The 21,191-nt window shown below is 50.2% G+C and overlaps 1 protein-coding gene across 1 annotated transcript; it reads left to right on the top strand.

The window, feature by feature from the left end:
- Nucleotides 1-473: 473 nt before the first annotated feature.
- Nucleotides 474-20,921, top strand: CACFD1 (calcium channel flower domain containing 1). Its single transcript, XM_048513302.1, has 5 exons — nt 474-810; nt 9,240-9,312; nt 11,123-11,248; nt 12,915-13,022; nt 16,048-20,921. Exons 1-5 carry the CDS (start codon nt 663-665, stop codon nt 16,139-16,141), a joined length of 549 nt encoding a protein of 182 aa, XP_048369259.1. The 5' UTR covers nt 474-662; the 3' UTR covers nt 16,142-20,921.
- The last annotated feature ends 270 nt before the right edge of the window (nt 20,922-21,191 follow it).

Genomic DNA, 21,191 nt, shown 5'->3' on the forward strand with positions numbered 1-21,191 from the left:
GGGTTGCTTGCTGCGATGCCCTTTGTGCTTCACCCCCCTCCCTTTCTCCCCACCCGCGGTCACGCTTCGGGCAGGCAGATGCGCCCTTCCTTGCCTGAGGGGCAGCCAGGCAGCGCCCTGCCCGCCCTGGGCCCGGTGGGTCCTCCTGCACAGCCGGAGGTCCGCTGCCCTTCAGCGCCAGGCCCAGCGGTTGCGCCCCGCAGGGAAGCCTCCGGCCTTCCACGGCACTAAGCCCAGAGCAACGAGCGGCAACGGCGGCGTCGCACAGCGGGCGGGCGGGCGGGCGGGCAGGGCGCTGCCGGGGGCTCCTGGCGCGTCGGGAGGGCCGGCCGGCCACAGGGCTCCGCAAGAGCCGCCCCGGTGGGGGATGGGGGTGGGGGCGCTCGGGGCCCGCCGAGGGGGCCAAGCGGCGCGGGGGGCTGCTGCTGCTGCTGCTGCTGCTGCTGCTGCCTTTGCTGTGTGCGGGGGGGGGGGGGGCTCCTGTGGCGGTGCCAGCCGACCCCTCCCTCGCCCACCTGACAGTCCAGCGCCGCCACCCCCTTCCCGGGAGGGGGCCCCATGATGCAATACGCGGCGAGAGGCGGGGGCCCGGCTCCCTCGGCCTGCGGACCGGCGCTGCTTAGGAGGGGCTGCCGGCGGCGGCGGCGGCGGCGGCGCCCAGGATGAGCAGCCCGGAGGAGCAGGGGGGGTCGCCCGCCGCCCGCGAGGAGCAGCAGCAGCAGCAGCCGGCGGGGGAGGGCAGCGGCGACGAGGGCATCACCTGGTGGTACCGCTGGCTGTGCCGCCTGGCCGGCATCGTCGGCGCCGTCTGTGAGTAGCGCTCCGCCCTCACAGGGCTGCCCGTCCGGGGGGCTCCGAGGCGAGATCCGCCAGGGTTGCAAATGCCTGTGGGGGCGGGGGGGGGGCATCCCGAACCCGCCACTGACGAGGCCAGGTAGACTGCGCCTGACCAGGGAGGGTTACTCGGCTAGTCTTGTCCTTCCCTTGGTGGCCCCTCCATTCTCTGGCAAGCGGGTCGAGGGCGCTGCGGCGGGCCCTTCAAAAGGAGCACCCCAGAAGAGGAGGAGGAGGAGGAGGAGTTTGGATTTATATCCCCCCTTTCTCTCCTGCAGGAGACTCAAAGGGGCTGACAATCTCCTTGCCCTTCCCCCCTCACAACAAACACCCTGTGAGGTGGGTGGGGCTGAGAGAGCTCCGAGAAGCTGTGACTAGCCCAAGGTCGCCCAGCTGGCATGTGTGGGAGTGCACAGGCTAATCCGAATTCCCCAGATAAACCTCCGCAGCTCAGGCGGCAGAGCTGGGAATCAAACCCGGTTCCTCCAGATTAGATACGCGAGCTCTTAACCTCCTACGCCAAAAGCGACTCCGTTGGTTTCTTCCAAACGTGGTTGTTGTGGGCTTTCCGGGCTGTGTGGCCGTGGTTGGGTCGATCTTGTTCCTAACGTTTTGCCTGCATCTGTGGCCAGCATCTTCAGAAGTGTGTCACAGAGGGAAGTGTGCATCACACACTACTCTCTGGGATACACCTCTGAAGATGCCAGACCAGGGACATAGGTATAGATTTTCTATGGGGGGGGGGGTCGAGGGTGGGGTCACACCCCCACCGGCCCCTAGGGCATGGCCACGCCTCCCCAAGCCCTACCTCCGGCTCTCCAAGCCCGGGGACGCCAGACTCCCCCACCCTGGCCTCCCCTGCCCCCCACCAGCTGGGCTCCCAGCCGGCAACTGGCAGTTCCTTCTGCCCTCATCTCTGGGCAGAGGCATAGAATGAAAATGGAGCCCGGTGCAAAATCTGAGCCCCCCCCCCCCCCGCAGCCGCTGTGATGCTGGAATCCACCCCCAAACAGCATCACTTTCAATGGTGTTTAAACGGTGTTTAAAAGGTGCCCAATGGTGTACTTTCAATATGGCGTAGTGGTTAAGAGCAGGTGCATCCTAATCTGGAGGAACCGGGTTTGATTCCCTGCTCTGCCACTTGAGCTGTGGAGGCTTATCTGGGGAATTCAGATTAGCCTGTGCACTCCCACACATGCCAGCTGGGTGACCTTGGGCTAGTCACAGCTTCTCGGAGCTCTCTCAGCCCCACCTACCTCACAGGGTGTTTGTTGTGAGGGGGGAAGGTTAAGGAGATTGTAAGATCCTTTGAGTCTCCTACAGGAGAGAAAGGGGGGGGAATATAAATCCAAACTCTTCTTCTAAACTGAGGACCTCAGATTCTCCCTTTAAATCCACGCCGAAGGGGGTGGATTTAAAAGGAGAATCTGGGAAAATTTTGGGCGGGGTGCCTGCTGTCAGGGGTGCAATTGATAAGCTAGAAGCACCAAACTTTCAGGGTATCTTTAGGAGTCTCTCCTAATGATACCACCCAGTTTGGTGAAGTTTGGTTCAGGGGGTCCAAAGTTATGGACCCTCAAAGGTGTAGCCCCATCTCCTATTAGCTCCCATTGGAAACAATGGGGGATGGGGGCACCCCCTTTGGCAGTCCATAGCTTTGGACCTCCTGGACCAAACTTCACAAAAACTGGGTGATATCAATAAGAGACTCTCCTGATATAAATTCCAGATTTGGTGAAGTTTGGTTCAGGGGGTCCAAAGTTATGGACCCTCAAAAGTGTAGCCCCCATCTTCTATTAGCTCCCATTGGAAACAATGGAGGATGGGGGCACCTCCTTTGGGAGTCCATAACCTTGGACCCCCTGAACCAAACCTCACCAAACCTGGGTAGTATCATCAGGAGAGTCTCCCAAACAATCCCTGAAAGTTTGGTGCTGCTAGCCCAAACAATGCGCCCCCTGCAGGCCAAAAACCGAAAAAGCACTAAAACATTTTAAAAACCCACAAACGGGTGGGTGGAGCTTCAGACATGAATGGGGGGGTTCAAACCCGAGAACCCCCCCTTACCTACATTCATGTGCCAGACACAGAAACATTAGCAACAAGATCTACCAGACCATGGCTACACAGCCTTGGAAAACCCACAACAACCAGTTGAGTCTGGTTGTGAAAGCCTTAGACAAGACATCTTCCAAACATGTTTCTGCCCACTATGGGAGGCGCCTGCTTGCCCATCTGCTCTGGATCCTGGGTGTGCTCAATCCTAGCAGGCCCTGCTGGACAGCCAGCCAGGTGGCACAGAAAGGAACAACCAAGTCAACTGTCATTGGTAACGGGGGAAGAGCAGTGCGGGCTGAGTAGAAGTGACGCGCTGAACCCCCAGGGATGCGGCTGTGCCCTGAATGCCAGGCTCTTGAAGGGGATAAACATTCCTGCGGGGCTCTCTGGCCTCTCCGTGGGTGGCTCCATCCCTGCATCTCCATTGCAGATGCTGTTCCTTGGACAGAGTAGGACCCCAGGTTCACAGTTAAGGGTTTAGTTTTGTGGGAGGCAAAAGCTATGCCAGTATGTTTTGAAAAGGTGATGAGCAGAAATTTGTCCTGTTATTTATTGACTTTGTTTATACCCCAGCTTTTTCCCCAGTGAGAACCCAAAGCAGCTAACATGTTCTCTACTCCTTCATTTTATCTTCAGCACAACCCCGTGAGGTAGTTAGGCTGGGAGTGCATGGCACAGTGGAGATTCAAACCTGGGTCCACTGGATCCTAACCTGAGACTCTAAGCACTAAACGACACTAGCTGTCAGGATAGGTTTTAAGCGACATAAAAACCTCAGCCTGGGACTCTGGAGAGCCTCTGCCGCTGTGTGCAGACAAAACTGACCTTCGGGTGTTGTGGTTTTTCCGAGCTGTCTGGCCGTGTTCCAGCAGCATTTTCTCCTGACGTTTCGCCTGCATCTTCGATCCTCTGAAGCTGCCAGCCACTGATGCAGGCAAAACATCAGGAGAAAATGCTGCTGGAACACAGCCAGACAGCCCAGAAAAACCACAACACCTTAGTGATTCCAGCTGTGAAAGCCTTCGACAATACATAAAACTGTCCTTGCTGTATTCAGCAGAAGCCGGTTCCTTGTGTTCTCCCTCCTTAGCCAGTGTGGCACCCAGTTGCGATATAGCCGTTCTTCTCAGCCTTGCAGGGTTGGATCAGACTTTGCTTTGAGGCATCCGGTCATTGCTTGGTTGTGTTGTCACGGTGGCATTCCTCTATACTCAGCCTCATCAAGCTGGGATAATACCAAGCTGCCTGGCAAGTTTGCCGGTCCAATAAAGTTGTGCAAAGCATGCTGCAGAATTTGCCTACCAAAGTGCTCCGTCCCTCCTGGCTCTTGGCTCAGAGGCTGCCCAGGTCCCACCACAGCCATCCACTGTGCCCGTCAGCAGCCTAGAGGGAGACTTTGGAGGCAAAGAGTGGTGGGGCCAGGATGAACCCCCATCCTGAGCTGAAGGGTCCCAAAATAAGGAACAAACTATGAGATCAGTGATTTCTGACTAATATCTGAACGTTAACAGGACTTCCTTGGAATAGTTCATCTCTACAATGCATTTCTTCTTTTCCACAAGTATTTCTGTGATAAGTAAATAAGGAAGAGGGAACAAGAAGAATCCAGCAAGCCCATCGCTGGGGAATATTCCTTGCAAATATTTTATAAGTTGACCTACAAATGATTAAGTGCAAGTGCTGGTAGCCGTCAGGTATCTGGCCAGTATCTAAGGCCTAGCTGATCTCCCCATGAATGTGAAAACTGAGGGATAGAATATGAAGGAGGAGGTTTTAAGTCAGTGGTTCTCAACCTTGCTAATGCCGTGACCCTTTAATACAGATCCTCATGTTGTGGTGACCCCCAACCCTAACATTTATCCATGTTACAGATGGAGAACACTGATGCAAAGAGTCTTAGGCAACCCCTGTGAAAGGGTTGTTCGACCCCTAAAAGGGGTCCCGACCCACAGGTTGAGAACCACTGTTTTAAGTGCTCATCACAAACAGTGACATAAGAATGAGATGGGAGTGGGTGAGGAAGCACAGGCACCCTTCAGGGATGCTCCCCAAAGAGCCAGATGAGAATGGAGTGCGCATGACTGGGGGACTAGCCTGGGTTTCCTGTTACGCAGAGCTGAGTTAACTTGATGGGGGACAGAGGCAGACCCATGTTTCTCTCACCTGCTTGCCCCTTCCTGGGATGTAGCACAGAGAACCTAATTTTTACGGGCCACCTGGAGGAGGTGAGCTGCCCCAACTTCTGCTTCAGATCCTGGAGCAAAGCTATGCTGCAGAACAGAGCTTCAAAGCTGGTCTGGTCTACTGGTTCGAGTGTCACATTTGAGACCCAGATTTGAGTTTCTGCTCTGTTCTGGAAGCTTGCAGGGTAACACTGGGCTGGCCAAATCTGCTTCCGGAGGTGGTGGCGGCTGTAAAGATCAAATGGGGTAGGGGCAAAGGAATGTAAGCCACTTGGAGTCCTCCCCTGAGGGAAAAACTCAATATAAATAGCTCAACACAGAATAGAGGCCTAATGTGCCAGGAGCCTTTTGAAAGGAGATGGAACTCCCCTCTCCTGGGCAGTTTTTGTTGAGACCAAGGCAACATGTTGGATAAAACACCAGCATAGAATCTGTTGACCCCAGTCAAGGAGGAAGAGCTGAGGCCAATTCACGTTGATCCAAAGAACAATCTGTGCAATGTGTTGTGGAAGGCTTTCACGGCCGGAATCACTGGGGGGTTGTGGGGTTTCTGGGCTGTATGGCCGTGTTCCAGAACCATTTTCTCCTGCATATGCCAGCCACAGATGCAAGTAAACGTCGGGAGAAAATGCTACTGTTAGTGTCTGCTGTGAACAGCAGAGCATTCTAAGCCTGGTAAGGCTAGACCAGAAGCCTGTTTCGGTCCTGGACTACTTTGCATTTTGTTCCAGTGACCCGACCTGGCAAGAATCTCCTCAAGCAAGGGGAAGGTCCGGCCGCTGGTTCTGAGCAGCTGGCCCAAGGCCAAAGGGTGGCTCCCGAGCAGAGGAGGAGCTTTAGCTGAAGCCTCTAGTCACCTGAAGAATTGGCGCTTGATTCCCAGAACCCTGCACCTTTCCCACCTCCAATATTTATAATTTCAAGGGCGGAGCCTGTGGGACCCCCACTCCCTCCTCTGTGGTGGTATTTTTTGGCATTCCCTCCTTGCAGACCCAGCCTGCTGCCACCTCCTTGCTAGTGGGATAAAGTTACCTGCAGACTACTTGAAAGGGGACCAAGCGGATATCGGATGCAGAAGGCTTTGTGCAAGTTTAATGAGCGCCTGGCTAATGGGCACGTGGTCTGGCTGGGAGTGAAGCAGGTGCTCCTGCTCCGTTCCTGATCCCATGGGGGAGGGTATTGGGGAGCTGCACAAAATGGCAGTGTCAGGGTTGGACTTTTTAAAACAGACCTTGCTCCTTTGCCTTTGGAAAAATAGAGCTGGAAGGGACCACACAAGTCATCTAGTTCAACCCCCAGCACAATACAGGAAAACATTCACAACTACCCCACAGCCACATTTTCTCAGTGACCCCTCCTCTATGTCCAGAGGATGGCAAAAACCTCCTACAAGGTCCTTGGCCAATCTGGCCTCGAGAAATATTCTTTCCTGCTCTCAAAGTGGCAATTGGTGAGCGTTTCCCTAGGCATGTCAGAAAGGGCCACGAGAACCAACATTGGCTCATCCCTTCCTATCCCCCCCTCTCCGAACTGCCTGAATTCACAGGATGAGCACAGCTGCCAGATGTCCACCAAGCCTCTGCTTAAAAACCTCCAAAGGAGGAGAGCCCTCCTGCTCTCCTGAGGAACCACTGTAGCTGTTGTCAGGAAGGAGCAGCAATGGTGTGGTGGTTAAGAGCAGGTGCATTCTAATCTAGATGAACCGGGTTTAATTCCCCGCTCTGCCGCCTGAGCTGTGGAGGCTTATCTGGGGAATTCAGATTAGCCTGCGCACTCCCACACACGCCAGCTGGGTGACCTTGGGCTAGTCACAGCTTCTCAGAGCTCTCTCAGCCCCACCTTCCTCACAGGGTGTTTGTTGTGAGGGGGGAAGGGCAAGGAGATTGTAAGCCCCTTTGAGTCTCCTGCAGGAGAGAAAGGGGGATATAAATCCAACTCTTCTTAATGTCAAAAACTCGTTTGATTTAATGTATTGTCGAAGGCTTTCATGGCCGGACTCAACTGGTTGTTGTGAACTTTCCAGGCTGTGTGGCCATAGTCTGGTAGATCTTGTTCATAACATTTCGCCTGCGTCTGTGCCTGGCCAGCCACAGATCTACCAGGCAAGATCTACCAGACCACAGCCACACAGCCTGGAAAGCCCACAACAACCAGTCTTTTGATTTAATTTAAACCTGTTGGTTCTGCTCCAGTAGTAGCCAAGGATGGATGTGTATGCTTAGATGGAAAAACAGTTCCCATCACCAGTGGTGTAGCTACCACGGGACAGAGGTGCGCACTGCGCACTGGCAGCATGTGGGGGGGGGGGGCAGCAAAAATGTATTTTTATATTTTTAGTGTTTTTATTTTGTTGGCTGGCAGGGGGTGCAGTTTTTAGGATAGCTGCACCAAAATTTCAGGATATTGTCCGGCTACACTCCTGCTGATACCAGCCAAGTTTGGTGAAGTTTGGTTTGGGGGGTCCAAAGTTATGGACACCCAAAAGGTGTAGATCTGTGGCTGGCCCCATCTCCCATTGTTTCCAATGGGAGCTAATAGTAGATGGGGCTACCCTTTTGAGGGTCCATAACTTTGGACCCCCTTAACCAAACTTCACCAAACCTGGGAGGTATCATCAGGAGAGTTTTCTAAATATACCCTGAAATTGTGATGGTACTAGCCTAAAAACTACGCCCCACAGGCCAAAAACTGGAAAAAAAACACTAAAAATACAAAAAACACAAACGAGCATTGGGGGGGGGGAGGCAGCAAAACTCCGATTTTGCACCGGGCTCCATTTCCCCTAGCTATGCCTCTGCCCATCACCATGATCTCCCTAATGAGAAATGTTTTACTTGCTAAATTTCTATGGATGGTCCACTTTGTTTAACATAGGATCAGGATAAAAAGTTAGGTTGGCTGTTTCTGTGAAAAGAAACCCTTTATTGTTTTAGGGAAGGCTTGAAAATAACATCTAGTCTGGTTGTCTTCTGTGAGTCACATTTTCCTCTGGAGGGCATTTGGCTGAGAAGTTTTTCTCAGCACCAAGAGACGGTTTGTCCCCCCCTCCCCCTCACAACAGGGCAAGTAGCAACTCTAGGAATAGAGGTCAGAATGGTGGTATAAAGATGAAAGAGATAAATTAGAGAGTTGTGGCTTTTCCGGGTTGTATGGCCATGTTCCAGTAGCATGCACCTGGAGTCCTGTGTGCAGTTCTGGAAGCCTCAAAGGATGTGGACAGAATGGAGCATATGTGGAGCAGAATGACAAGGATGATCAGAGGCCTGGAGACCAAGCTCTGCAAGGAAAGGCTTGGGAATGTTTAGTCTGGAGAAGAGGAGGTTGAAGGGGAATTTGAAGGGCTGTCGCCTAGAGGAATGCAGGGATCTGTTCCTGTTGACGATTATGAGTGGAAAGGTACCAGCCAGATATGAGGAAAAACGTTTTGACAGTAAGAGTACTTCAGCAGTGGAATTGACTGCCTAGGGAGGTGGTGAGCTCCCCTCTGCTGGCAGTCTTTAAGCAGCGGCTGAATGAACATTTGTCAGGGATGTTCTAGGCTGATCCTACATTGAGCGGACGGTTGAACTGGATGGCCCCTTCCAACTCTATGATTCTGTGATTCTATGACTTTCTTCATATTTGGCAGTATTTTTTCTGGTTTGACCTTGAGTAGCATTTGCATCCAGATCTCTTCTAGACTGTCTACTGTACTGGCTCCCAAACTGTCTCAAGTTCATCACCCAAGATCGGGGTGGATGCATGCTGTGATTTTGCTGGAATGCAGAATATAACGCAAGGCACAAATCCAGCTTCCTGACATTCTTTGCTTTCATCTTAAGAACAGCAAGTTTCTAGTCCTGATGGGTGCATGGACCTTCTTTAGAGTGATGAATGTAGGCGAAATCCCAGGAGCCCCAGAGCTGTTGAAGAAGTTTGGAAGGGCTCTGTGCTTAAAAGGCTTAAAATGGGAGGAAATGGGACCAACTTGCTTAATTTGTACAGGTTGCATAATAGAGGTTGTCTCAGAGCACCCTGGGAATTTGATTAGCATGACTAGATGCAGTGCTGCCCTCATCTTAGCCTGCTCCGATCAGTACTGGGCCCATTCAAACTTCCCCTCCCAGGACCGAGCCAGCAGCCTTGAGCGTCTCTCTTAGTCTCTCTTTTTCCCCCTTGCTTCAGCCTGTGCCTTAGCCGGCCTCTTCAACTGCATCACGGTCCATCCCCTCAACATAGCAGCTGGAGTTTGGATGATGTGAGTAACTTGCACCTGCTTGTTGTGTCTCCTTTGCTCTCTGGATCTCAAGTGCTGCAGACCAATACATTGCATGTGAAACAAGCAAACTTGGATTTGCTCACGTGGTAGGAACAGGAGGGTGTTTTCAGGGGAGAAACAGTCAAGAGGAGGCAACTGCATTTCCCCACCACCCCCTCCCCTCGTTCCTGTTCCTCTGCTCCCAGCTCTACTCTGAAGTAAATATTAGCCATGGCAGCTAATTGCCCTCCCTTTTCAGAGGCAGTCATTCCTTTGGGGCAATCATAGGGAGACCTGAGTTTGTCCTGTGGGAGCAGGATGCGGGAGTCCCTGGACCCTTGGCTTAACTGTTCAGCAGGGGTTTTCTTACCTTTTTTGAAGGTTTGATGGGATTGGAGCCCTTTGATTTTAAATCCACTACCACTGCAGACTAGAGCTAGGCAGGCAGGACTTGTTATCTGATCTGCTTGAGGGTTCATAACACTTCCGGTGAAAGCCCTCGTGATCCTTTTTCAAACCTAGAGACCAAGTTTATACCAGCAGTTGTAATTGAAATTCCATAACTAAGGGCCTTTCCCCACTCTCTTCCATCCCCCCTATGCTCTCAGCTTGCGGCATCCCAGGTGTGCGCCCGGGCGTCCCCACAACCCCGCGCTCTGCGCGGGGTCATCAAAAGACGCCCTTAAGAAGAGCGTCTGGGATGCCGCGCGCTGAGGGGCCAAGACAGCGGCAGCGTTGGGGCGGCTGCACTGTCGCCTCCCCTGTCGTGGGGAGTGCCAGGGGACCCTGCGCTACTCTGCTCAAGTAGCGCGGGGCTTAAGGTAAGTGGGGAAAGGCCCTAAGTTTCCAGACCACTTGGTAGAACCAGTTCACTTGCCCTTTGCTAGAAGGGTTTTCTCTGTGATTTTGTTTTGTTTTCTAGTTATTTTTGTTTTGTTTTTTGGCTGTTAATTTTTTTGTATTACTGGAAAAACAAAAGAACTATCTTTAAAGAAGCGGAAATCAGAGAGCACCAGCAGCAAATGGCGGTGGTAGGAAGTGCCACCAAGTGGCAAGTGACTTATGGTGATCCTGTAGGTCAAGGCCAGAGATGAGCAGAGATGCTTTGCCATGACCTGGCTGGCTCTGCATGTCAACCCTGGACTTTCTTACTGCTGCCCCATCCCTGTTTAGCTTCTGAGATCTGACAAGGTTGGTCTAGCCTCGACCATCTAGGTCAGGGCCAGCAGCAAAGAGAGTGCTGTATATTTGAGCAGCGGGCTTGGATTTCCCACCAGGGTTTGCAGAATGGAATTTGGGGGGCTGTGTTCATCTCTGCTCAAAGCAAGGCAGGTCCAGTTCATGAGATAGTGAACATAAAACAATTTAAACATTAGTGCAGTTAAAATACATGTAAAATTATATGATACCAATAAAAGGTTGATGAATGAATGTAAAACTATAGCATAATTCAATTAAAAACACATAAACAACACCAGAATGAGTGCCAGCAACTGTTACTGGGAAATGAAACAGAGAAGTCACTGGTAAAATACACCAATAGAGGAAAGCAGATAAATCTGCCTGAGGAGGGGTCTTCCAAGTTTGGTGCCACAACTGAGGAGGCCCTTTCTTGGATTGCCACCCTTCGAGCTTCAACGGGCAGGGCTAACCAAAGCAGGTCCTCTGACAGTGACTGGACTGAATGAGTATGCTCATGTGGGAGGGGGCGGACCTCAGCTGTGGGGAAATTGAATGGCTACAAGGATGGATGTAGGTACAGGAGGGATGGATCCGTGCAGGCTTTGAATCTGGTTGTCTCATTCCGCAGGCTGAACGCCTTTGTCCTCCTCCTCTGTGAAGCGCCGTTCTGCTGCCAGTTTGTTGAATTTGCAAATGCTGTGTCAGCGAGGGCAGATAAGCTCCGCCCCTGGCAGAAAGCAGCTTTCTACTGCGGGTGAGTGTGCCAGAGGGCACGGCTGAGCCCTTCGGCAGGGAGGAGGGGAGTGTTGCTGCCAGAGAGAACCAGGGCAGGGGCAGGGGCCGCTTCTCCCCTTCTGTTGCCTGTCATCATGACTTCATAAACATTAACCATACAGAAGTTGTAGGAACAGCAGCACCAGGAGGTAGAAAACACACCTGAGGGCAGGATCCCTGGACCTTGCTTTAGACAAAGGAGGGAGCCTTTGTTCTGCGAGACAAAGGAGGGAGCCTTTGTTCTGCGAATGCCAGCTGTTGAGGAAGACCCAGGAGTTCCATGTGTTCAATAATAACAGTACATAAACCTCTTTCAGATGCCACAGCCAGCCATGTTCCCTTCCCCCTTCCCTTCACATTTGGAGCATGACTGAAAGTTGTAATCTGCTGCACCCCTGTCATGAATGCGCCTTGGCAAACTGCAGAGTTTCCTCCCCACAAAACCAACAAAGTACAGTTTGCATTCACAGTGTTATGGCAAATTGGAATATAACCTCAGGGTTCACCAACCAGGAAGTTTTCAGTCAGACATGAGCTGCGTTTGCACCTGTCGTGGACGAGCAGAGGTTTCTTGTGATATCTGAGTGCAGCTGAAGCCTTTATAGCACTTAGAAGAATGAAGTAATTTTTATAGGCTTAAAAGAATCATGCAACAGGAGTCCCCAACATGGTGCCCCCCAACGCCTTTTCTGTTTTTTGCAAGTGAGTGGGAGCAGGCCGTGGGAGAGCCAATTGGCTGTGCAGATTGAATGATGCCGTTACAGTGGCCTCTGCCACCACAGTTTGGTTTTTATTTTCCCCACTCCTCTTTCCCAGGGTATTTTAAAAATTACCCCTCCTTCTCCAGCCCTTCTTGGGTTTTCTCTGTGCATATGGGATCTGTCTCCCATGGCAGAAAGCTTTGGAATGGCTCTGCCTCCTGCGGCAGCCATTTTGTGGTTTCACCTGCTACCCTTCCTCAGAATTTAAAGCCCCCCCCCCCTTTACTTTCAGTGTAAACCAGTGGTATTGCATCTGATGGCAAGGACTCCTATTTTGCCACTCTGATAGCTCAGTTGTTTGAGGTCTTGATTGATTTTATTTTTCACATGTTTATGTATATTATTTGTTGTTGTTTTCCTTCCCTACGGTTGCTGTCATGTAATAAATTCAGACTCTTGTATCAGTTCTCATTTTATATTGGGTATTTCTGTCTTTATTATTTACAATACCCTGTACCTTGCCTGGAGTATGTTTGTTAGAAAGACAGTTAAATATTCAAAATAAGGAGGGCTGTGATGGACTTTGTATCCTATTTTTTTGTTTGTTTTTTCCCCTGAAGAAGTTTGGTTTGAGTTGGGCGGCGGCTGCTGCTGCTGCTGCTGCTGCTGCTGCTTCTTCTGCTTCTTCTTCTTCTTCTTCTTCTTCTTCTTCTTCTTCTTCTTCTTCTTCTTCTTCTTCTTCTTCTTCTTCTTCTTCTTCTTCTTCTTCTTCTTCTTCTTCTTCTTCTTCTTCTTCTTCTTCTTCTTCTTCTTGCATTGGCATTGCTATTCCTGCCACCTGGTTTCCAGGGCCTGGAAGGTGTTTATAAGGTGTTTCTAGCACACTGGCATTCTGGGGTGACGGGCATGATCCAGGGGTCTGATCTATTTCTTCTCATTGTCCAGAATGGCCGTGTTCCCTGTTATACTGAGCCTGACCCTGACGACCTTGCTGGGCAATGCCATTGCGTTTGCGACGGGGGTGCTGTATGGGCTTTCGGCCCTGGGCAAAAAGTAAGAGAAGATTTCTCCCTTATCACTGTACCCTTCTCAGTGAAATGGCGGTGGGGACTGGTCATGTTTGTGCAAATGTTTCCATGTGCGAATGGAAAGAGCATTGAGTAGGGATGTCCATTTTGCAGGGTCCAGTATTCTAGAGATGATACATGACGGGAATGTTTTTAAGCTAGTATGCTTCTGCTCTGGCCTGGCTAGTCCTAGGCTGGCCTGATCTTGTCAGATTTCAGAAGATAAGCAGGGTTAACCCCAGCTAGTATTTGGAGGGCAGACCTCCAAGGAACACCAGGATCATGACGTGGAGGCAGGCAATGCCAAATCACCTTTGAACATCTCTTCTCTTGAAAATAGCTGTGACTTGACAGCACATACACACATTCTTGTTTTATGTTCGCACAGTATGAGTGTATGTTTGTGCTGTCTGAACAGCTGAGGCTTGGCTGATCTCTCAAAATGATCCTGTGCAATCTTTCTTAAGACTAAGAGCATCAGGATCCAACCAAGGTCCATAGTCCATCATTCCACACCATTCCACTCCACACCTTGAAGTGCGGTGGAGTCTCCTTCTTTGGAGGTTTTTAAAGAGAGGCTGGATGGCCATCTGTCAAAAGTGCTTTGATTGGGTGTTCCTGCATGGCAGGGGTCAGGGGTCAGCAACCTTTATTTATTTTATTTATTTATTTATGGGATTTCTATACCGCCCAATCCCCAAAAGGCTCTTTACCACCCAAAGAGCCATTTGGACCAATTTTCCATGGCCCCAAAGATCTACTGAGCTGGAGAGGTGGCTCAATATGGAGCCACCTCCAGTTCGGCCCCTGCACTCACCTTTCCTTCCAGTGCTGGGAGGCGGAGGCACCAGGCAGGTAAACCCCCTCTGCCCAGGGACGTAGGTATAGATTTTTAATGGGGAGGTTCGAGGGGGGGCCATACCCCCACCTGCCCCTGGGGGCGTGGCCATGCCTCCCAAGCCCCCCCCCCCGCCTCAGTGCTTATAAAAGCAGCTCTCCAAGGCTGGGGACGGCAGACTCCCCTGCCTTGCCCTCCCCTGCCCCCCACCAACTGGGCTCCCAGCTGGCAGCCCCTTCTGCCCTCCCCTCTGGGCAGAGGCGTAGCTAAGGAAAATGGACCTGGTGCAAAATCTTCGATTTGCTCCCCCCACATGGGCGACTGCTGTGATGCTGGAATTCACCCCCAAACAGCATCACTTTCAATGGTGTTTAAAGTAGGGATTCTCCTTTTCAATCCACCTTAAAGGGAGAATCTGGGGTCCCCAGATAAAACAAAATTGAAAGTGATGTTGTTTTGGGGTGGATTATCCCCCACCCTGAAACAGCATCACTTTCAATGTTTAAACTGTGGACCTCAGATTCGCTCTTTAAATCCATGCCAAAGGGGGTGGATTTAAAAGGAGAATCTGGGGAAATTTGGGGAGTGCCTGCTGTCAGGGGTGCAATTGTTAAGCTAGCAGCACATAACTTCCAGGGTATCTTTAGGAGACTCTCCTAATGATATCACCCAGGTTTGGTGAAGTTTGGTTCAGGGGGTCCAAAGTTATGGACCCTCAAAGGTGTAGCCTCCATCTTCTATTACCTCCCATTCGAAACAATGGGGGATGGGACATCCCTTTTGGCAGTCCATAACTTTGGGTCACCTGGACCAAACTTCACAAAACCTGGGTGGTATCAATATGAGATTCTCCTGATGATACCACCCAGGTTTGGTGAAGTTTGGTTCAGGGAGTCCAAAGTTATGGACCCTCAAAAGTGTAGCCCCCATCTTCTATTAGCTCCCTTTGGAAACAATGGGGGATGGGGAGTCCATAGCTTTGGACCCCCTGGACCAAACTTCACAAAACCTGGCTGGTATCAGTAAGAGACTCTTTTGATGATACCTCCCAGGTTAGGTGAAGTTTGATTCAGGGGGTCCAAAGTTATGGACCCTCAAATGTGTAGACCCCATCTTCTATTATCTCCCATTGGAAACAATGGGGGATGGGGCACCCCTTTGGGAGTCCATAAAGTTGGACCCCATGAACCAAACCTCACCAAACCTGTGTGATATCATCAGGAGAGTCTTCTGAAGATACTCGGAAGTTTTGGTGTTTCTAGCCTAAAAACTGCACCCCCTGCAGGCCAAAAAACCACAAAAAATACTCCAAAAACCACAAATGGGGGGCGGAGCTTTGGACATGTAATGGGGGGGTTGAACCCGAGAACCCCCCTCCTTACCTACGTCCTTGCCACTGCCCGACGGAGCAGGCAGCCGCCTGCTCCGTGGGGCAGAGGGGGAATGGTGGCTGCTCTGGAGCAGTGAGTGGAGGGGACCCGGAAAGCGGCACCTTCACGCACAGAGCTGCCTCCAGTTCAGCCCCTTCACTCACCTTTCCTGCCAGCGCTGCTCTGGAGGGCTAGAGGGACACGCCCAAGTTACCCTCCGACCTCCAGGCAATGCGGAGCTGCAGTATAAGTCTGAAAGAGGCTCTAGAGCCACAGGTTGCAGACCCCTCTAGAGCCACAGGTTGCAGACCCCTGGACTAGATGGCCGTTGTGGTCTCTTCCAACTCTTATGATTCATTACAAGAGACTCAACAATCGACATGCACTCAGTGGAATGACCTGAATGGCCTGAGCTGACCTGATCTTGGAAGCTAAGACCAGCCCTGGTTAGTATTTGGATGGGAGACCTCCAAGGAAGTCCAGGGTCACCAGACAGAAGCAGGCAGTGGCAAAGCCACCACTGAACGTCTCTTGCCTTGGAAGCCCTACAGTGTTGCCACGAGTCTACAATATGAGGGCATGGTCTGTTATCCGTGGCCACCCCCCCCCCCAAATGGCTGCTTGTCAGCTGTGGGACTGGAGACACTCCTGCTTCGCAGAATCCCCAAGCCCTGGCTGTGGAAAAGGCAACCATGATCCTGAGGTGCTGTTTCTGGGGCTTTTTTGTGAGTGGCAGGAGAAGCGCATGTTGGAAAGTGCTGTCCTTTCTCAAAAAGCGGATGCCTTGTCCTTTCCTTGTGTAGGGGAGATGCCATTTCGTACGCAAGGATGCAGCAGTTACGCAAACCGACCAATGACGAGGCACTGACTGGGACCATCGAAGGGCAGCTGGTGTGACCTCTCAACATCGGAAGGATTCATTTAGGGCCAGCCATGCTCTTCTTGACTTTGACAAAGTGAATTCCACACTGGTGGTAAAACTGACCTCAGAACCCTTTTTTGAAGCTCTTCCAAACTTTCATTACTAAACCAGAGGGCAAAGGAGGAAAGCTTAACCCCTTTCTCCCCAAAATGTTTTCAGAAACCCAAACAGATGTAACACTGTGAATCAAATATGCTGCAGCTTTTAAGGGGTGGGGCTTAAATCAAGACTCCTCCCTGAGCTCTGCCCTATTCAGTTCTTAGGTTGGATTAGAACCAAATAGGGTGAATAGCCCATTCATCATAATATTGTACTGTATTCTCACCCAGCCCTTCACATGCTGCATGACAAGCTCTCAGTTTGGTGGCTCAGTGCGATACTACTGCGTACAGCAGGTGGTGTATTTCCCACCCCCAATAGCCTTGAATTTTGTTGGGGGTGGCAGTGATAACTTCAACCAAACTCCAGAATCCTAAGTTATAAGAAGCGAGTCTGTGAGCAGCCACCATGGTGGTCTCCCTCAGCTGCGGCTTCCAAGGGCTGCAGACTTTGTGCCCCCTCCCCTTGAGGGGGTGTTCTTGCACACAGTGCAGAATTATTTTTCTTTTTAGCATAGGTGTTCTGTGAGGTAGTTTCATAATTTTAGAACGTAATGGTGGAGTGTGGTTTGAGGGTAGCCTTTTTTGTAGGGGTGTGTGTGACTTGTGGATGTTTGGTTTGGATTTTTTTCAAGCTTTTGTTTCAGCCTCTCCTATAGACCATTATATAGAGAGAACATAGTTTTTACTACAGTGGAACCTTGGTATACGTTGCCGTCGGTGTTCGGCAGTTTTGGTCTTTGCCGGTCGCCCCCAGCCATTTCCTTGCCTCGGTGATCGTTGGTCACCTTGGCTTCCAAGGCAACTTTTTCAAAAATCTGGTGCACCGTTTGCGTTGCGCATGCGCAAATGGCGATGCATATGCACAAACGGCGTACCTCGGAGTATGCCGATTTTGGTGTTTGCTGTGCGTCAATGGATGCATTATCGGCAAACACCAAGATTCCACCGTATTTAATAAAAGATTACATCTTCCAAATATGACCAGGATCAACTCCAGAAGTTTAGCATTTACTGTGGCCCAGAGGCTAACAAAGGCATCCCCCCAATGGTCAGGGATGGCATGGGGGGCATTTTGATTGTACAGTCCAATCCTTCCAGTTTACAATGCCTTACCAGTGCCCCCCCCCCCCCCCCAGCTATACAGCACAGAACTTTGATTCTTCAATCTGAGGCACTGAACCATCTGTTTCTCTGCCCTTCTTGAGAACAGCTTGTTGAGAAAAGGCCTCCCTGGTCTGGATTTCTCCCACAGATTTGATTCTTTTCTAGCTGTTAACTACACTTAGTTATCTTTCTGTGCTTCCTTTTTATTTCTGAGATATGCATTTATTGATGCTTATTACTATCCCACAGGTTTGCTTTTTGTTTTGCTTTAGGAACCCTAATTATTTAACTCCTTAGGACTTTATTTCGGATACTTCTGATTCCTTTTGATTATGGTGCTTTTTTGTTGGGGAATGATTACTATTTATTTATATTAAGTCTCTTTCTAGGAAAGGAGGTGGGCCTTTATTGCTTGAGAACACTTTTGTTAACAAAGTAAGATGGTAATTTAGGATTTAGATGCTTAAGAATCTTACCTGCTGGCTGTAGTGTTGCATTGAGCCAGCAGGGGGGCAGTTTTTGCCACAAGGAGGTGGTGGCAAAGGAAGCCCTGTAGCAAAATGCTTCCTTTCTGAAGAAACTTAGTGACGGCACAGAAGTTTCCCCAGTTTAGTGTGAGTTATTGAAAAACAGCAAAAGATTTGTCAGCAAGGTCTTCTTTTCTTCTGAAAATTCAGAGAATGAATGAGGCTGGTTCAGAACCATTTTCTTCCATATGGATGGAGGAAAAGGATCAAGAACAGGGTAATTTATCCTCAGATTGACTTATTTCACTCACCTGTCTACTGCTGTTTTTGGAGATGCTGAATCTGCACAGTTGCATTTTTTCGGTATGTTGGAACTTCTTACAGCTCATGCAAATAGTGGCTTTTTCTCAGGATCCCACACAGCCTGATAGGTCGGCCTGGTTTCTGCTGCTTTCTCTCTGGAGTGCATTTAACAGTTTTCAGTAACCAGCACCATTTCTCCAGGTGGGGGAAATGCAGTAGATGTAAGTGTGTGTAACAGTGGGGGCCATGTGGTCTGGAAGGCAGTAGGATCAGGCCCTGTGGCTTGGCTCCATTTCTAGAGCTGAACTGTCCAGGGAAGCAAGAAGGAAGTGTTTTGGCTCCCCTTGTATGCAAAAAAATTCTTGCACTTCTGTAGTTTTTCCAACTGCTTTTGCAAACAGATTAATGGTGCTGGCCTGTGCTGGCTGATTCAGGCTGCAGTTTTTCCTGAGATCCAGCTGCCAAACTCAAGGACCTCTCTGATGCAGGCCTCCATCCCAGACTAGGATCTGGATCCCTGCTCGGCCATGAAAGCTGCTGGGTGACCTTGGGCCAGTCGGACTCACATATACATACACCCCCCCACGCTCTACCTAACCTACCTTACAGGATTGTTGTGAGGATGAAATGGAGAAGGGAATAGAATCATAAGAGTAGGAAGGGCCAACAAGTCCAACCCCCTGCAACGCAGGAACAACCAATCGTCCCAGTAGCTTCAGTTAAGAAGGATGTTGGTGGATCAGTTGACTTCTTGGAAAGTGGCTTCAGATATTCATGGATGCTAACAGTGTCCTGTTGCTGTGGGCATTTGAATGGCAGCAGCAGCAGCAGCAGCAGCAGCAGCCGGTGGGGGGGGGGGACCAGAGAAATCAGTGTCACAGTGGCTCACATTCTGAGGATAACCATGGGGGTCCAGTGCATTTGCTGAACAGGGGGAAAGGCACCCACCCCCCAGCAATCTGATTTAAGGCTTGGGGGGGGGGATCTCAGCTCTGCAGGCCTGGAGAACACAGCAGAAGGCTGGATGATTGGTACATTTCATTCCGCTTTTTGGTCTAAGCAGACCACTGCCTAGATAGGCATTACTATTTGGGGTGGCCAGTTGTGCTCAATCACAGTGAGATGGCGCTGGTCAGGACCACTGACTCTTGCCCACTCTCTTTCTTTTTAAATAAGGTTTACTTGACCAATTATCCTGTTGAAAAAATTGCTACTCAGGGCTGTTAAAAGAAAAGTTGCTTTCAAGTAAATGACAGACCCATTGTGAGACAAGGGAAGTTTTTCGAGGGGAGGGGGGGGTGATCCGTTTGGCTCAGGTGAAATCACTGGCATTACAGTTTTCAGGGCCAGCAGGTCTGCAGTGTTCGATTAGATGTTGATGTTTCCCACATTGTTCTGAGATGGAAAATGAAATGCAAAGAAACCATCTTGGGAGGCAACTTTGGCCTCATTCTGAGATCCAAACTGCATTTTATCAGAGAGACACACATAACTGAGTATACCTTTGGTTTTTACTGCAGTGAACTCAGAAGTGCCTTTGACTTTGACTGGAGCTGAATGGGGTTGGTTTCACCTGAGAGGCATAAACACTCCCTCCCTGTCCCAGCCTAGAACAGGATAATTTTGCGGAGAAAGCCATTCTCTGTGACACCTGGTTTTCTGGATGGAAAGAATCTTTTTGTACAGAGGCACATTAAAATTACAGCTGCAGTCGGACATAAAGCTAAACCAGGCTTTATGAGACCTTGGCTAGTTATCCTATTAAGACTGCATATGGTCCAGCAAATCAGGTTTTAATCAAATAGATATTTCAAGTGAAGCTTGTAGTAGTTTAAATAGTAGTTAAATATCATTCTTACAACTGTTGTATGTTCTGACATTTCAATGCACAAATGACATCTCAGTCACAAACCACAGTTTGCGTTGTGGTGCTCATTAAGGGACATGGAATATGTCCTCTCTACTTGGGAGGTGAAGAGAAGGAGGCAAGCCTGAGTTGGGAGAGTAAGGTCCAAACTACACCTTCATGGAAGTGTTCCAGAGAATTATGCGTACATGGATCAGCAAAAACAAGGACATAACTTTCGTCAACACTGTTCCTACGTGGAAAAATGGCTTGGGAAGTGGGGGCAGGTAGGAACTCTCCCACTGCCCTGAGGTAGTGATCTAAGCACCTTTGGGCTTGCCTTTATTTTTTAAAAGCCATCCCCTGCAGCTCCTGTGTGGCTGTCAGGATCCCATGTTGGCTCTGGGAATCCTGGACTCAACTTGGTAAAAACCCAAAACATGCAGTTTGGCCTTGACAAGAGAGAGTTGCATGAACTATGGTTTCCACAAACTGCAGCTGACTGTGATGTCTGAATACAGCCTGTGTCAACTCTCAGCAGTGCAGCCCAGAGGGACCCTGGCCTTCGGTGGGAATTAGGCCTTTCTTAGCTCTGCCAACGCAGGGTATCTACTTTGAGAAGTGTGATGTGTGAATTGTTCCTGAATGAACTTCAGCAGACCAACTGGTCGTGCCTCTGCAGGGTTAAAGGGAGATGAAGTTGGTGCTGCACTTGGCATGCTCCGCACAGCCAGCTGCCCTCAGTTCGAAGGGCTGGGCACACTGACCAACCAAACTGGAGGGAAGGCTGTCTTTGCTGGGCTTGAAGGCTGTGACAAGATAGGCCAGTTTTTGTGAAACGTTGAAACTTGACAACCAATTTTATAGGGCTGTCTAAACTGCTTCTGTTCTGTGTATGCAGTGAATAAAAAGACCTTTCTACCTCTGGTGAGAACTGTGGTTTCAAACTCTCCTTAATTGTAGTTGCATGTTGGAGGGGGGAGGGGGGACTTTTGCTCTGAAGAACATGATATTCACACTGAGGAAAGTGTGCACAATGCTTTGAGTGTCTCCTTTAGGCAGAAACTACATTCTAAGTTGGTTGTGGTGGGTTTTCTGGGCTGTGTGGCTGTGGTCTGGTGGATCTTGTTCCTAACGTTTCGCCTGCATCTGTGGCTGGCATCTTCAGAGGTGTATCACAGAGGGAAGTCTGTTTCACACTTTG

The sequence above is a fragment of the Sphaerodactylus townsendi genome, linkage group LG12, assembly GCF_021028975.2.
Source record: "Sphaerodactylus townsendi isolate TG3544 linkage group LG12, MPM_Stown_v2.3, whole genome shotgun sequence".
Taxonomy (NCBI): Eukaryota; Metazoa; Chordata; class Lepidosauria; order Squamata; family Sphaerodactylidae; genus Sphaerodactylus; species Sphaerodactylus townsendi.